Raw genomic sequence first — 17,166 nt, 5'->3', positions numbered from 1 at the left:
AAAGAATAAGATACTGTAAATGCGAGAGTGGGGGTGGGAGCAGACTTGGAAAGAACCAAGTAAACTGTCTCGTCCAACACATGGTTAGGATTCCCAGAAGGAGAGAAAACAAAACACAAGGAAAAGGTCATAATGCCAGTAAAAAAGGCCTGAAAATTTTCCAGAATTTATGAAAAACATGAATGTGTGAAATCAAGAAGCTTCATGAATCCTGTACACACAAATTAAAAGATCATGGTGAATCTGCAGAAATTAAGTGTGAAGAAATATTCTTCAAGCAACCAGAGAGAAAAAAGATTACTAAAGAGACTAAGATTTATCAGTACCAATTAACAAAAGGTATTAAGAGAAATGAAATCACACGTTCAAAGTACTGAGAGAACACAAGTGTCAAACATAGAAATCTGTACAGTTACACGATCACCCAAGAGTGACAGTGGGCTGCTCTGCCTATGGAGGAGCCATTCTTTATTCCTTCACTTTCTTAATAAACTCGCTTTCACTAAAAAAAGAAAAAAAGAAAAAAAAAGTGACAGTGAAACAAAGCAAATGAATGTAGTTACAGAAGATGGCAATTTATACAAGATGCAATGGTTAAGATATTTGTATACCTAGGTAAATCTAAGCATGCAGAATGTGTAAGACCAAAATCATAATCAGAAAATATTATGCAACAAATACATATAGGAAGGAAGGAGAATAACCAAAAGTATTTTACAGTCCATAGGTTTGTTTTGGGGGACAGGGGGTTGTTTAAAAGGCAGTATTGACACCCATGAACTTTAAGTATAAATATTGATAATGTAAGAACAAGCAGTGTAAGATTAAGATGCATAAACTGAGAAAAGGAGAGAAAAAATGAGAATATGAAAATGTGTATGTAAATTGGGGGAGCAATGGTAGAAATAATTTCAAATATATCTGAATAAATGTGCACATCATGGCACAGAAAGACTGAAAAGTAAACAGGTGACAAAACACATACTAGGCAAACATCAGGCAAAAGAAAGCTGGTATAGAGCTACATAATTATAAGACAAAAGAGAATTGAAGGCAACATGCACTACTAGGGATAAGAAAGGTCGCAATGTGACATACTATTTTCCAAGACATAACAACTCTTGAAATTACATTAGCCAAACAATACTGTCTCTCAAGCTATATAAACCAAAATTTAGCAGACTTTTGGGGCGGAGGGAAGACATCAACAAAACTACCGGAGTAAAACTTTTGAGCTTCAAAAAGCAACAGAAACAAAAGTAAAGAGATGAGCCAGAGACTAGTGGGATAATTTTCAATACACAGTATTGAAAAAGATTACTCTCCAGAAAATAAAAAAGACCGCTAACAAATGAATAAGATAGACTTCACATGAGGATATAAACACACAATACACAGAAGAATGCTAAGTGACCCTCCCTCCAAAAATGTGAAAAGATGCTCAATTTTATAAGAAACGAGAAGAATGTAAGTAAAACCACAATGTAATACTCATATCCATCCATCTGGCAAAAATTACAAGTCTGACAATATCAAGTTTGGCAAGAATGTGGAGCAAAAAGATCTTTATCCACTGAAAGAGAAAGCAGAAGTAAGCGGAAGCTGTGCCCATGCTACGGCCCAGCATTTCCATTGACAGGGATCCAGCATACTGAAACTCAGCCACATGCCTTCCAGTTGTATGTTTAAGAACTTTAATTGCAGCACCATTTGTAACAGTGCAGACAAAAAAGAAGAAAAAACAGAATTGTCCCTTAGTAGAAGGTCAGACAAGGTTTAATCATACAATGGAATAAGACAGAGCAGTTAAAATTGATAAACTAGATCTGCACATATCAACGTGGATAAATCCTGAAAACAACGTTTAGAGAGGGGAAAAAAGCAGCAAAACATATGTACAGTATATCATTCATGGATACTTATTTATAGATTTATACTTAGAAAAAATATAAAATACGCAAAAATAATTTCAGAATTGCAGTAAGAATTGGGGAAGGGATAGAGTGGGACTTTGGCAATTTCTACAATATTTTAATCTTTTAAAGGAAGAGATCTGAAGCAAATATGGCAACATGTCCACAGTTTAATCCTAGTGTGGGTACACAGTTGTCTGTTACATTACTTCCTTTATGTTTGAATGTTGCATATGATACAATATTAAAAATAAACTAATAAACTATCAAGTCTAACTAATATTTACCGTGCATTTTCCACTCGTTGAATGCCCCAAAGATCTAAACCATCTTCAGTTAGAGTTCCAGTCTAAAAAACAAAAAAGTACACATGCACACAGTATGGATGATGCCTCAAAAAAACCCAAAACAGAAAAATAAAAAACCACCACACAGCATTAGAAACTATGCTACACATAACATGATGGAGTTCTACAGAGTTAAAAAAAGAAACAGGTGAGATCCCTGATAGAGAATGGCTTCCAGGACATATGGCTAAAGTGGGAAAGGGGGTGCAAACAATGCTCACAAGTCTTCTACGTAAGGGGAGAGAGGGGTACATATTTATGCGCTTGTACTATCAACAAAAATCAATGGAAGGATGCATCAATTAACCTATCTTATCAATCAATAAAGGATGCCCATAAAGGAAGGAAGGATTACTGTACAGGGAGAGCCAAGAGGAACAGGTTAAAGTCTATCAGGAGGAAGCAATTGGCCAAATCCACAAGGTAAATGACCTGGTTTCTTCAACAAAATAATTGGAGATAAGGGGCAAGTAAAGGCAAATGTTACATGTTAATTGTAAGCAATGCAATCCCTATTTGGATTCTGACTGAAAAATCAATTAGTAAAAATTTGAGATTTGAGGAAATCTCAACTGGATATTAGAAAAACTAAAGAACTGCTAATTCTGTTCAACGTGATAGTGGTATTTTAAATATCTTATCCTCTAGACACATATTGAGGGAGTTATGGTTGAAATAATTTGTCTGATGTTGTCCCCTTCAAAATGAGCAGATAGATAAAATAAGATGGACAATGTGTTGATAACTGATAAAGCTGGGTAATGAGTAAATGAGGGTTTATTATACATGCATCTTTTCTCCACTTTTGTCTGTTTAAAAATTTTAGTGAAGTTTCCAAAAAAGACAAGCACAAGTGAAATTTTTTGAACAGATAAATATGAAATAATCATGGCAGTATGTGACATATTTTTTTCTAACAGAGCATGTTTCCCATTTTTTCTGTAATAATGAAATGCACAAAAATCAAACTCGTATCACATCAGTTACCCAGAAAGTTTGATAGAAGATTTTTTTGGTCAAAGTTTAATTCTCAGAAAACTTTAAAGAAAATTCCAGGTCAGGAAAGGAGAAATCTTTCTTTTCTTTTTTTTTTTTTTTGAGACGGAGTCTCGCTCTGTCGCCCAGGCTGGAGTGCAGTGGCGCGATCTCAGCTCACTGCAAGCTCTGCCTCCCGGGTTCACGCCATTCTCCTGCCTCAGCCTCCCAAGTAGCTGGGACTACAGGCGCCTGCCACCTCGCCCGGCTAGTTTTTTGTATTTTTTAGTAGAGATGGGGTTTCACCGTGTTAGCCAGGATGGTCTCAATCTCCTGACCTCGTGATCCGCCCGTCTCGGCCTCTCAAAGTGCTGGGATTACAGGCTTGAGCCACCGCGCCCGGCCCAAAGGAGAAACCTTTCTAAGAGGCAAGATATACTTCACACAGGCACATAATTTGTCATTTTCACATAAAATCAGTGACCTTCATAATTCTGAAACATATTCAATAAAATCGTACAGCAAACACTAAACATACACACTTACAAGCCAATAAAATCATAATAAATATATGTGTATGGAGCCTATTGTGTTAAATAAGAATTACTATCCAAAAAATTAAAGATCACATAATCTTTACTACTACTACTACTAATACTACTGGGCCTAATTCTGGATATAATCAAGTTAACTGCAGCTCTGAGCAAATAAGCAATATCCAAAGTATTAAAAATTGAGAAAATAAGAAATACAGCATGTCCTCAAATACTACTTTTTGTTCGTTTTTTATAACACGATGGGGGCCAGTGGTGGGGAGAGCTGAGGCCCAGCCGCGACCACTATCTACATGGAGTTTGCATGTTCTCTCCCTGTTTACATGGGTTTCACTCCAGGTACTTCGGTTTCCTCCCACATTCAAAGCCATGCAAGTTAAGTGAACCAGCATATTTGAATGGTCCCAGTCTGAGCGAGTGGGAGTACACTCTGCGATACGATGGCATCCTGTCTAGGGCTGATTCCTGCCTTGTTCCACCAGTTGCTGAAATAGGCTCCCACTACCCATGAGCCTAAAATAAAACAACTGGGTAAATAATTACCTTACCTATTTTTATTTCTTTCTTAAATAAATGTATAGCTCATATTTATTTCAATGATTAGTATCACAAGTGTTTTAGATCCTTATTTAGAAGTTTGGTGATTTTCTGTTACCAAAATATGGCATATGAACTGAAATCTCATTTGTATCAAGTAGCCTATGGTAAAACTGGTTTCATTTCATTGAAAGTTGCAGTTTCCAAGAACCTATCAGTAATGTTAAGTGACAACTTATGGTATAGAAATACGATGCATATACCAAGTAAGTTGAGGAAAAGGAAAATTAGAGGAACATGACAGAATGTGTGCAAACTTGTTGACAAAGAAAATAAAAAAACATTGATCTAAATATTTAAATGCTATAAAGTAACCTTTGAAAGTAACTATTAAACTGAACCAACCTTGTCAAAGCAAACAAGATTCAGCTGTCCACAAATATTTATTCTTTGGGGACTGATACAGAAAATACCGATTTTTTTCAGTCTTCTCTGAGCATACACAATACCAGCAGTCATTGCAGCGGGAAGTGCGGGGGGCACAGTGATTGTGATAATATCAAGAGACTCGATAATTATGACCCCAACTTGTACCTACAATTAACACAAAAATAAATGTCAAACCCCCAATATTATTTGCTGATTTAATATGGGTATTTCTTTAGTGAAAATCTGTAAGTCATTTTCAATTGTGAATTTCAATTTTATGTATGTGTGTGTATATATACATATCTATTAACCATTTATAATTTTTTCTTCAGATATTTCTGTAAAATAAAAAAGCTCAATGAATTATAGAATGACAACTACTTTCAAAAGAAACTTATCTCATTTTCATAGCGCTACATACTTCACATATGACATACTTCAAAGCCGGTCAACAAGCTTTATCAGATATTGACTCAGCATGCACACACCTTACTGTGCCAGTCTCCGCTTCTGACAAGCGGCACCTTCAATTAAATAATCAAAAATCATTTTAACACTGTATATTACATCTCAGAGGTAAAAAAGAGAAAATAAAGCTTTTGGTGAGTATGTGGGGTTTTTTTTTAAAGTCACAAGACCAAGTAAAAGACCATCTAAACCAGAGCCATCCAAAAGAAGTGTCCTTTATAATGGAAATGTTCTATAGCTGGACTTTCTAATATCATAGCTACTAGTCTCACGACTGTGTTAGCATTAAATTAATTAAAATTAAATTAGTTTAAAATTTCAGTTCCTCATTCTCACTAGCCACATTTCAAATCCTCAATAGCCACATGTGATAAATAATTGAGGTTCAAACCCTATTAAGAGTCCCACATACCTACCTCATTTAAAATGCTATTAATAATAGTATAGATAAATCCAATGCCAGCAACTGCCACAAGACATAGTAGAAACAAGTAGGCATCTCTGTAGAGTTTAAAATCAGTTGGTTTGGGATACAATATGGAACGAACAAGCTGTCCTTTGGAAGTACTAAATCCTATCAAGAAAAGAAGATAATTATTTATATTTTTATAAGAAAATGAGAATTCTCCCATAACAGAATCTCTTTTATTTATTTATTTATTTTTTTTTTGAGACGGAGTCTCGCTCTGTCGCCCAGGCAGTGATGCAATCTCGGCAATCTCGACTCACTGCAAGCTCCGCCTCCCGGGTTCACGCCATTCTCCTGCCTCAGCCTCCCGAGTAGCTGGGACTACAGGCGCCCGCCACCTCGCCCGGCTAGTTTTTTGTATTTTTTAGTAGAGACGGGGTTTCATCAGGTTAGCCAGGATGGTCTCAATCTCCTGACCTCATGATCCGCCCATCTCGGCCTCCCAAAGTGCTGGGATTACAGGTGTAAGCCACCGCGCCTGGCCCAGAATCTCTTTTTAAACATTCAGTAGGTATCAAATATGCTGAAACATGCAAAAAGAGATTAATTAAGAGGTTTCCTACCTGTTCTAACAACTATGGCTTTGACGAGTTCTCCGGTGTAGAAACGAGTCTGAATAACAGTTGTCCCACAAAACAAAGTATGTCGTTTATGTGTTTCTGGATTATATAATTCATCTCCTATTCCTTTCACATCCACCGAAGGATTTGGCAAGTTAGTCTTTGTCACTGGAACACTTTCTCCTTTAAAAAAAAAAAACAGTTTACAGATTATTAAACGAAAGCACAGGAATCAGTATCAAACACCAAAAAATATTGTTAAATATTTCAAATGCTACTATACTGTTTATAACAATCACTAAGAGTTGTATATGTGGATAACATGACTTAATTTTTTGTCTACCAATTTCCTCACAGAGAAATATCAAATATTATCTTCCACAATAATTCCAGAAAGTGATTTGTGGCTCAAAGGTAGTATTTGTTTATATTTAGAAACAGTTGTGTCGTTCAGTTTCAAATAATTTCAAAAAAGATTAAGTAGTTGCTACAGTCCATGCACCTGTTTTCTTATCTCTAAGAACTAATGGTAACAGTGGAGAGCACTGTACAAAAGAGATGTGAGGGCCTACCCCTGACCCACCCCCACACACACACACACACACAGAACAGAAAAGACAGGCAAAAACGAGATGTGAAAATGAGTAACATGGTGGTTCTCTCAAACAACCACAAACAGTCAAATTTTTTTAAAATTAATTCTCTGTAGCATTCACATTTCTTGCTTCCAAGAAGGTATGTGTGTCAGATATGTAAAAGTTTGTGTGTGAGATATGTATGTGTTTGTGTGTTTTAAGACATGACTTAACAGTCTCAAAATGTATTACAGATAAATCATTTTCTAACCAGACTATGACAATTAAAAAAAAAAAACTCACACGATTAAAATAAGATATTGGACAGGCACAGTGGCTCATGCCTGTAATCCCAACACTTTGGGAGGCCAAGGTGGATGGATCACTTGAGGCCAGGAGTTTGCAACCAGTCTGGCCAACATGGTAAAGCCCTGTCTCTACTAAAAATGCAAAAATTAGCCACGCATGGTGGCAAACACCTGTTAGTCCCAGCTACCTGGGAGGCTGAGGCATAAGATTTGCTTGAACCTGGTAGCAAAGGCTGCAGTGAGCCAAGATCGCACCACTGCTCTCCATCCTGGGTGACAGAAAAAGGCTCTGTCTCAAAAAAAAAAAAAAAAAAAATCAAGCTCTATCTCAAGACCGTGAATTTCCAAAGGGAAGTCATTTTAAAGTCTGTATCTCCCCAGTTCAAGAAAAATATAAAAATCTTTCTTTATTCCCACTTTTTACATTTCAAATGGGGAACCAAATACTGTATGCCACATTCTCTGTGGGAAGAGGCCTTCTTTCCACTTCCCTAATCATAAACCATTTCCTAGGGTCCAAAGAGTAGCCAGAGTCAGGCCAAGAGATGTGACCAACACTATAGCACAGTATCTAGTATTGCAGCTGAGTATAATGCAGAATTTGGTCTACTCAGAATTTTAAATCTCTAATATCCAATATACTCATGAGTAAAGACACAAATGACATAGCTAATTTTGAAAAGGCTTAATCAGTAACTACTTAGTCATGATATATCATAAACAACTCACGTTGATATTTACTCATTTAGTTTACCTGTTAACATGCTTTCATTTACAATGCAGGTACCATTAATAAGTACAGCATCGCAAGGCATTATTGTCCCATTTAATGGAATGACCATGACATCTCCTGGCACAAGGTCAGTAGAAAAGATTTCTTCTATTTCTGAATTTAAAGAAAGAAAGAAAAATCTGAAAAAGATATTCTTTACTTTGGAAAAATACAGCAAATACTATTCAGAAGTCATCTGATCTCAATAAGAAGTTAATAATGTAACGGGGCAAAATAGAGAAATCCAATAAATGGCAAGTTTTAACAAATAAGATTATTAGGCTAACAAAAGCATGGTGTGTCAGCTAGTCTCCTGCTAGGATACCAACTGTGCACAGGTGATGCCAAGTACCCTCTGACGAAGCGAGTAAGTGTGTTTCAACATTCATGATAACTGTCCATGATAAATGTTGCCTATTAGCCTAAGGAAGAGACACAGTGAGTACACAAAGGAGATTCCTGTGAAACAGGTCACACTAACTCAGATTTCTATAATCCCCTGAAAACAGAAGGAAGCACTAGAAAACTTGGCATATTTTCTTTTCAACAGCGTATCTATATTCCTTTTCTCATTGCTACTATTTATAACCTTCAAGTCTCACTGCCTCCTCAATATTCCTAAATTACTTTTTTTAGATATTATTTTAAATATGAGTAAATTCATTAAATAAATTAAACACTGTATATTTTATCTAGTTCATTATTTCCTTACAAATTTAAGTTAGTGAAACACTTTTTTAAAAGATCTTCCCTCTGGTTGAGTTGGTGTTTGAAAAAAAGAAAAATGAAAATGAAAAGATCTTCCAAAGGGTAAAAAGGTTTTCTTTAGAGTCACCTTATATGTAGGTAGGTATTCTCTCTCTTTTCCTCTCATTCTCTAACACCCTCCCTCTCCCTGCCCAAGTTTAATACTGTGCTCAGAAGACAGTCACACTAGTTTATAAATGGAGATGGATGAGAAGAAATCTATTGTTTGTGATGTTAGCCTGGAAGACAAATATTCTCTTTCCTTCTTTTAAAAAAGGAATTAATTTACTAAATTATGAGGGAAAAACTTTTAAAGAATGACATTTAGTACATAGTAGATATATCGATCTTCATTTAAAAACTAAGATCCCTTCTTTTAAAAATTCGGTTTTTCTTTAAAAAGAAAATAAACCATTCCTCAGACGGGAAGAAAAAAGTAAAAATTTGACTTTTCTTAAAGCTTTTAAATGCCACTTGGAAGTTCTACTCCTTTTAGGTGTACCAGAAAACAAGGTATCAATGAGATGTAAGACTATACAGAGTGGGGAAGGAAGATTCAAGTTGAACGGTATCTGCCCTAGCGTCCCCAGTATCTTCAGCAACAGCAGAAGACTGATTTGGTGTTCTGAGTAAATCAAAGTGGCTTCTGCCTGCAAGGCCCATGACGCTGTGCTGCCTCCTTTACCTCTTCAACATTTTGCCAGACAAGTTACATGTCCAAAACATTACCCTTCTTACAAGTCTACTTCTCTTCCAGAGTTTCCTATTTAACTAAATAGCACCAACATCCATCCACCTAGCCAGACACCGCTCCATGGCCTCATATACAATGAGGTAAATCCTGTTCAACGGTCACATTTCAGTATCTTTCGAACTCATTTCTTTTAATCTCCACAATCCCTACCTTGATTCAGGGGGGGTGGGGGGGGTCATGCCTTCAGTATTACTCTCCTTTAAACCCTGAATGTGGACACCAGAATGACTTTTTTCCAAAGGGCACGTACTTGATCACTCCTCTGCGTAAAACCCTTCGATGGCAGCTATGCATAGTGGCTCATGCCTGTAATCCCAGCACTCTGGGAGGCCAAGGCGGGCAGATCACTTGAGGCCAGGAGTACCAGACCAGTCTGGCCAACATGGTAACACCGTTTCCACTAAAAGCACAAAAATTAGCTGGGTGTGATGGTGTGCATGCCTGTAATCCCAGCACTTTGGAAGGCCGAGGCAGGTGGATCACTTGAGACCAGGAGTTCAAGACCAGCCTGGCCAACATGGTGACACCCTATTTTTACTAAAAATATAAATACTGGTTGGGCGTGGTGGCACATGCCTGTAATCCCAGCTACTCAGGAGGCTGAGGCACAAGAATTCCTTGAACCTGGGAGGCGGAGGTTGCAGTGAGCCAAGACTGCCACTGCACTCCAGCCTGGGAGGGAGACTCTATCTAAAAAATAAAATAAAAATAAAAATAAAATTAAATTAAAAAATAATAATACCATTCAATGGCTTTCCACTGTCTTTTGGACTGAGCCCAAATCCCTAACATGTCTCAGAGAGCTAGCCATCATTTATAGTTGCTATATTTGTCATACTAAATTTCTTCTTTCAGTTCTCACAATGTCCACACAATCTCTAATTTCTAGGCCTTTGGGTATTTAGAACACTCTTCTCTCCTTCTCTCAGCCTCCCCTTATCAACTTCTCACCTACCTCTTATTTGGCTAATTCAAATAATCACCACTTAAAAGCACTTAATCAAAGATGTCATCCCTGATACCTACAGTAAATGAGCTTCTCCTAATATATAAGTTGACTGACTTCTCCTTATCATAGCATTTATCACACTTCACTGTTACTGTTACTATTGTTATCCCTACACCGAATCCCTAGAGCCCAGCACAGTGCCTGTTACATAGAAGAAAAATACAATTTTATATAAATAAATGAATTTGATACAAACTCAGGAACTGAAATATATACTTTTAGTTCTTAAAAAAATGAATGTATGTGCAAGGCAGAGTGGCTCAAGACTGTAATCTCAAGACTTTGGGAGTCTGAGGCAGGAGGATTTCTTGAGCCCATGAATTCAAGGCAAGTATGGGCAACACAGTGAGACCTCGCCTCTCTAAAAAAAAAAAAAAAAAAATTTAGCCAGGCATGGTGGCACAAGCCTGCGGTCCCAGCTACTTGGGAAGCTGAGACAGGAGGGTAAGTTGAGCCACTGCACTCAGGCCTGGGCAACAGTGAAACCCCATCGACTTAAACAAAAAAAAAAGGCCGGCTGCAGTGTGCAGTGGCTCAAACCCGTAATCCCAAAACTTTGGGAGGCCCAGGTGGGCAGATCACTCAGCCCAGAAGTTTTGAGACCAGCCTGGGCAACATGGCAAAACCCTGTCTCTTAAAAAAAAAAAAAAAAAAAAAAAATTAGCTGGGCATGGTGGCATGCACCCGCAGTCCCAGCTACTCGGGAGACTAAAGTGGGAAGATTACTTGAGTCTGGGAGGTCAAGGCTGCAGTAAGCTGAGATTGCGCCTTTGCACTGCAGCCTGAGTGACAGAGACACTGACTCAATCGACTGATCAATCAAAGAATATATATGTATTAAACTTTGGGCTTACTTCACACATTATGCCTAACAGGTATCTTTTTTGATTTATTCTTCCAACATTCACTTCAATTACTTACCTTCATTTACTCTACAAACTGAAACTCTTACAGTACTATGAGTTGCCACCATGTCATGCAACATAACATATTGCTGAAAGAGGAAAAAGAAGTTAAAAACTAGCCAATATGAACCTACTCAAGAAAAAAGCCAGAGTGCTAAAAAATAAGTTAATTCAATAAATGTATATCACTCCATCATTATAAAATGTCGAGTCAGAAATTCAAATTATTCATTGTTTTAGTTCAAGACAAAACAAGAAGCACTTTTAGCAGGATAGCCCCTGAAAACAGTACCTTCCAGTATTCCAGTCTGTGATCAGCAACCACAGATCCCTATGGCCTCTAGACAGTCAAGTGGTAGAGTCGTGACTCTAAAAAGCACCTGCCATCCCCAACCTCCTACCCCGCAAAACAAACAAAAAAGGGAGGGGGAGAAGGAACACATATTCATGCAACTAAAATAATGACTGCATTGAGAATTTACGTTGTGCCGAGTACTATTCTACACACTTCAGATGTTATTACAAAATACAAATAGAGTTGTGAAACCCATAATAAACTTGAACTTACCTTTCTAATGGAATACAGTGAGCTTACGATTGATACTATGGACATAACCACAATAGCTAGAGCATAGTAATAGTATTCATCAGTGCTCCACAGTATAACACTGAACAGCTGGAAAATGTAAAATGGGTTGAGAACCTAAAAAACAAGATTTTAAAGTCAAACTGAATGAGATACTAATGACCATACAGATTGTCCACCTTTTCATGTGACAATTAACCAAAAAGATACAAATACGTACAGGATAAGTTCCATAGTATTCTACAGCAAAATGTACTTCCCTAAAAAGTAGGGCAGGCTGGGTGCGGTGGCTCACGCCTGTAATCCCAGCACTTTGGGCGGCTGAGGCGGGCGGATCATGAGGTCGGGAGATGGAACAATCCTGCTTAACATGGTGAAACCCTGTCTCTACTAAAAAAATACAAAAAAATTAGCCGGGCATGGAGGCGGGCACCTGTAGTCCCAGCTACTCAGGAGGCTGAGGCAGGAGAATGGCGTGAACCTGGGAGGCGGAGCTTGCAGTGAGCCTAGATCGCGCCACTGCACTCCAGCCTGGGGGACAGAGTGAGACTCCATCTCAAAAAAAAAAAAAAAAAAAAAAAAAAAAAGTAGGGCAATGTGCTATCATACTCAATTATTATTATTAAACTACTATAATTTGGCTAAATAAGGTTAATTTAAATTACTGGCATCCATTTAGATTCATACCATCCAAATATAGACTCGGCTAGAAAAGGCTAGTAAGTGTATGATTTTAGCTATTCTGCAATCTGCTTTGGCAATAAAGTACATTTATTTCCAACTACTGTGCTCTGGGCTAATAGAATACAAAACTTTTAATGAAACTGAACAAATATTTGCTTATTATAAACTCAAAACACAAATTTACTTATATGTCAAAAGTTCACTGGAGGCCAAAGGAAAGACAAATGTGAGTTAATGAGTTATGTAACTTTGCTTTCTCTAAGATAATAAATAAGTATTAATTCCTGAATGAAAAAGAGATAAAGGGAGCCCTTGGCAATGAACTTCATCTACCCAAATGTCATGGTATTTTATCAATTTCATTAACCACCCCCCTACCAATGTCTTAAAATTGATGCTTCTGTACTTTTCAAAGCACTTTCATATAGATATAGTTAGATATAGTCTCATTTTACCTGGAAACCAAATGAGATAATTAGAAAACACTTATCCCAAGTTAATAGCTAAAGGAGCAACAGAGAGAATGTACTAAAGATCAGAGCTAGTTACTGATAGAACCACATTACCAATCAGGCTTTCCAATTCCTAATCACTACACTATGCTATGCTCATAAGCAACATTACATGTCCACTCTCAGGAACTGATGAAAAACCATCTTCCTTCTACCACTAAAAGTGTTCACCTAACACAGCTAATTCTTGAGCTTTAGCCAAAAACCAGAATGAGATTGGTGAACCTAACTCTGCTAGACATTCAGCAGGTAATAAAAGCAAAACTAGACAAAGTTTTAAGAATACATGCCCCAGATTCTTTCTCTATCAGAGTAAATTTCTTCGTCTTTACCTTCCAAGTAAAAATACGCAAAAAGAGGTTAGGAAAAAGAAAACCAAGAATATCTTAATCACCACTCTTTCCAAATTGACAAATCCATTGATCATGACTGTTGAGTTATATACAATAAATAGTCTTACCTCTTTAATTAGAAGCTTAAAAACAGAAGGCACTTTTACAGCAATTTCATTTACTCCATAAAGCAGTTTTCTATAACAGGAAAATACATTAATACTATTACATTATATAATAGTAGCATAATTTATGAAAGGCATTGTCTTAGGTAAGGCTTAAACCACAGACTGTTCTTATTCATGTCTCCAAACACTTATCTTCTATAATTCAAACTCTCTACCTACAGAATTTAAAACAAAGAAGTCAATAGTAGATACCTATACTGGTAGCATTTAACTTCATTTTGTCTCACATCTTTATGTGTGACAAGTATCTTTCCCACTAGTCTATAATACCATGTGAGCAAAAGGTTCTCTTTTGCATCCTTGAACACACTGGATCTTAACAATTTTGAATTACAATTAACTTTTGCAAGAAACCAAATAAACCGGAGGGATCTTATTTTTTTAATACTGCACTAACAGTGTTTAGTTCAACACATTGTACATTTGACTTTAAAAGAAAATGCTTTTAAAGTTTAAATGTTTCCACTTAATTCCTTATGTTACAGTAGTATTTTCTATATGATAGAGTAATTCTTGACTTTTATGAAGTGTAAGTCTAAATGAGTGAATTTTATGTTCTACCCCTTTGAAAGAACATGCTACAGAACTGTAAGAAAATTTCTTATTGAATTTAAAAATGGCATTTATCTTTTTTTTTTTTTTTGAGACGGAGTCTCGCTCTGCTGCCCAGGCTGGAGTGCAGTGGCCGGATCTCAGCTCACTGCAAGCTCCGCCTCCCGGGTTCACGCCATTCTCCTGCCTCAGCCTCCCGAGTAGCTGGGACTACAGGCGCCCGCCACCGCGCCCGGCTAGTTTTTTGTATTTTTTAGTAGAGACGGGGTTTCACCGTGTTAGCCAGGATGGTCTCGATCTCCTGACCTTGTGATCCGCCCGTCTCGGCCTCCCAAAGTGCTGGGATTACAGGCTTGAGCCACCGCGCCCGGCCGGCATTTATCTTTAACATACGCAATACACTGGTGTATTTTTATGATTTAACAAGGAGTAACACTATAAAGAAGATTACTTCTCCCAATTTACAATTTTTCATTACGGTGAATTTGAACTATCAATTGTAAGGCATACCATTATTATATGATCAAGAATGACACTTCACCAACTCTGTGACACATCCCAATTTCAGAGATGTCAAAAGGTAGAAAAATGTGCACCTGGGAACTGATGAAATACGGTATAATTTCAGGGATACCAATTCCAAAATATCAGCTTTCACATTTTTATAATTCTTAAACTGACAAGACAGTCTTACCCAAATAAAATATCAATAAATTCTCAACTACTATGTCTGTAATATTTAAGTATCTGTTAATATGTACAACTATATGGTAAAGGGTTGACTATGTATACTACTGCTTTCAGGAATTTTGAGAAGATCTAACTTTAGTTGGATAAAAATTACCTGTAGGCATGCATCCCCTTTGTCAGTCCTGCACTATGCTTTTCATAAATTGACGTACAAGAAACACCTTCATCCAGTCCCCTAAATAAATCCAAAGTTTTTACTTTAAACAAAGTTTAAAATATCCAAATTTCTTAACGCCTCATTTTTCTATATGCCTGATTTTATAAAGGTGTGACTTCCTTACAAATGCTTAGAAACCCTTAACAAAAATTGAGATAACAAATGAGAATTTTTAAATCTCAAATTCTTAAGATAAACAATGACAAATCTAAGTCTCAAACCCAACTTCAAAACTATTCAATGTATTTACTGCAGGATAGAGGAGATGGCTCTAAATACTCAAGTTTATATAATAATATCATTATCCTTAAGACTGTGCCAAAGGTGTAATAACTAAAATTAAACTTTAAAATTTTAAGATAAAGTATAACTTGAGAATTCTAAACCAAAGATGAAAAAATTTTACTTTTTAGTTACATAGTTTCTCCTTTTCAATTTTAGAGTCAAACTAAGAATTTCTATTCATTGTCTTCCATCTCTATAAAAGCATCAGTTCAAACCCTTCCCTAATGCATACCTGGTTTGAAGTGCAGAATTTACGAGTCACAGACAATGCCTAAAATCTGTAGTAATTACAAATGGGATTCAACTAACATATCTACTTTTTCCCAAAATATCTTAATTATGCTTTTTTTTTTTTTTGAGATGGAGTCTTGCTTTGCCGCCAGGCTGGAGTGCAGTGGCACGATCTCAGCTCACTGCAACCTCCGCCTCCTGGGTTCAAGCGATTCTCCTGCCTCAGCCTCCTGAGTAGCTAGGACCACAGGCACATGCCACCACGCCCAGCTAATTTTTGTATTTTTAGTAGAGAAGGGGTTTCACCATGTTGGCCAGAATGGTCTCGATCTCTTGATCTCAGGTGATCCACTCGCCTCGGCCTCCCAAAGTGCTGGGATCAGAGGCGTGAGCCACCACCCCATGCCTTAATTATGCTTATTTTAACTGAGATACCAGCTATAAAACTCAAAAGCAAAGAGAGTCTTACATATACCTAATTTCAACCCTTTTTCACATTTTCCACATTGGAAAGCTAAGCTTCATAATTCGCTGCAATCAGTGGAATAAGTTTAAATTTTTAAGTTTCTATGGCTGGCAAAAGACACACAGTAAATATGTTTGACATTTCTTCCCACTGAATTTGATGACTTCTCCAGAAGGCAGCAAGGGCCAGTGCCAAATAAAAAAAAAAAAAAAATTTTTTTTTTAAACAAAATGACAGCCCATTGGCAATTTTCTTTGTTTTTTTGAAACGCAGTTTTGCTCTTCTGCCCAGGCTGGAGCAGAGTGGTGCAGTATCGGCTCACTGCAACCTCCGGCCCCCCGGGTTTGAGCGATTCTCCTGCCTCAGCCTCCCAAGTATTTGGGATTATAGCCATCCGTCACCAGGCCTGGCTAATTATTTTTTGTATTTTTAGTAGGGATGGGGTTTCACCATGTTGGCCAGGCTGGTCTTGAACTTCTCACCTCAGGTGATCCACCCACCTTGGCCTCTTAAAGTGCTAGAATTACAGGCATGAGACACTGCTTCTGGCCCAATTTTCTTTAAGGCAATAGTTCTTAATCAGGAATGGTTTTTAGAACTAGGCATGTAAAAATGCCCATGCCCATTCCAGAATGTTCCAATTCTTTAGTGTATCTGAGTAAAAAATCCAGGCATGAATATTTTATTTTTTACTTCCAATAGAAACTTACAGGTATGAATATTTTAGATGTTCATAACATGATTTTCTTTTTACCGCTAAAATTAAGAATTCCTTTGGCACTCTAAAGCAACGATATTAATGAGTATTTATAATAATCATTCTAAGAGCAATAAAATAGAATCTTAACTTGTACTTATATAACTTGAATCCTCAATTAAAAATAAAGGAATTACTACAGCTTGCCCCATTCTTTATCTACATAGTAAAATTAATTTCTATTTGCCTATTACTCTACTCCTCAAGTACCACAGGCTCCAAGTGTCAGTAAACAGGTAATGATTCAGATACTCTAAGTTAAGATACAGGCTATGAGGTATACTCAAAGTCACTTTGAGGTGCAACAGGTAAGAACTCAGACTCAGTAGACTTTGGCATCATAC

The 17,166-nt window shown here is 37.1% G+C and overlaps 1 protein-coding gene across 8 annotated transcripts in view; it reads right to left on the bottom strand.

Moving 5' to 3' along the window:
- ATP13A3 (ATPase 13A3) overlaps nucleotides 1–17,166 on the bottom strand; it is a 93,970-nt gene that overhangs the window by 39,674 nt on the left and 37,130 nt on the right. For 7 of the 8 annotated variants that reach the window (XR_007723272.1, XM_050779093.1, XM_050779088.1 and 4 more), the window contains 9 exons: nucleotides 15,021–15,101; nucleotides 13,565–13,634; nucleotides 11,891–12,025; nucleotides 11,339–11,411; nucleotides 7,890–8,021; nucleotides 6,256–6,435; nucleotides 5,640–5,797; nucleotides 4,732–4,920; nucleotides 2,201–2,262 (listed from right to left, as the gene is read on the bottom strand). Coding sequence is in view for 7 of the 8 variants with exons in the window: in XM_050779093.1 (XP_050635050.1) it covers nucleotides 2,201–2,262; nucleotides 4,732–4,920; nucleotides 5,640–5,797; nucleotides 6,256–6,435; nucleotides 7,890–8,021; nucleotides 11,339–11,411; nucleotides 11,891–12,025; nucleotides 13,565–13,634; nucleotides 15,021–15,101 (1,080 nt within the window). In the remaining variant the exon portion in view is untranslated. The remainder of the gene's footprint in view (nucleotides 1–2,200; nucleotides 2,263–4,731; nucleotides 4,921–5,639; nucleotides 5,798–6,255; nucleotides 6,436–7,889; nucleotides 8,022–11,338; nucleotides 11,412–11,890; nucleotides 12,026–13,564; nucleotides 13,635–15,020; nucleotides 15,102–17,166) is intronic. The other variant, XM_050779094.1, reaches the window with a different exon arrangement.

The sequence above is a fragment of the Macaca thibetana genome, chromosome 2, assembly GCF_024542745.1.
Source record: "Macaca thibetana thibetana isolate TM-01 chromosome 2, ASM2454274v1, whole genome shotgun sequence".
Taxonomy (NCBI): domain Eukaryota; kingdom Metazoa; phylum Chordata; class Mammalia; order Primates; family Cercopithecidae; genus Macaca; species Macaca thibetana.
The sequence above is the reverse complement of the archived record's forward strand: the minus strand, read 5'-3'. Positions and strand labels throughout refer to the sequence as shown.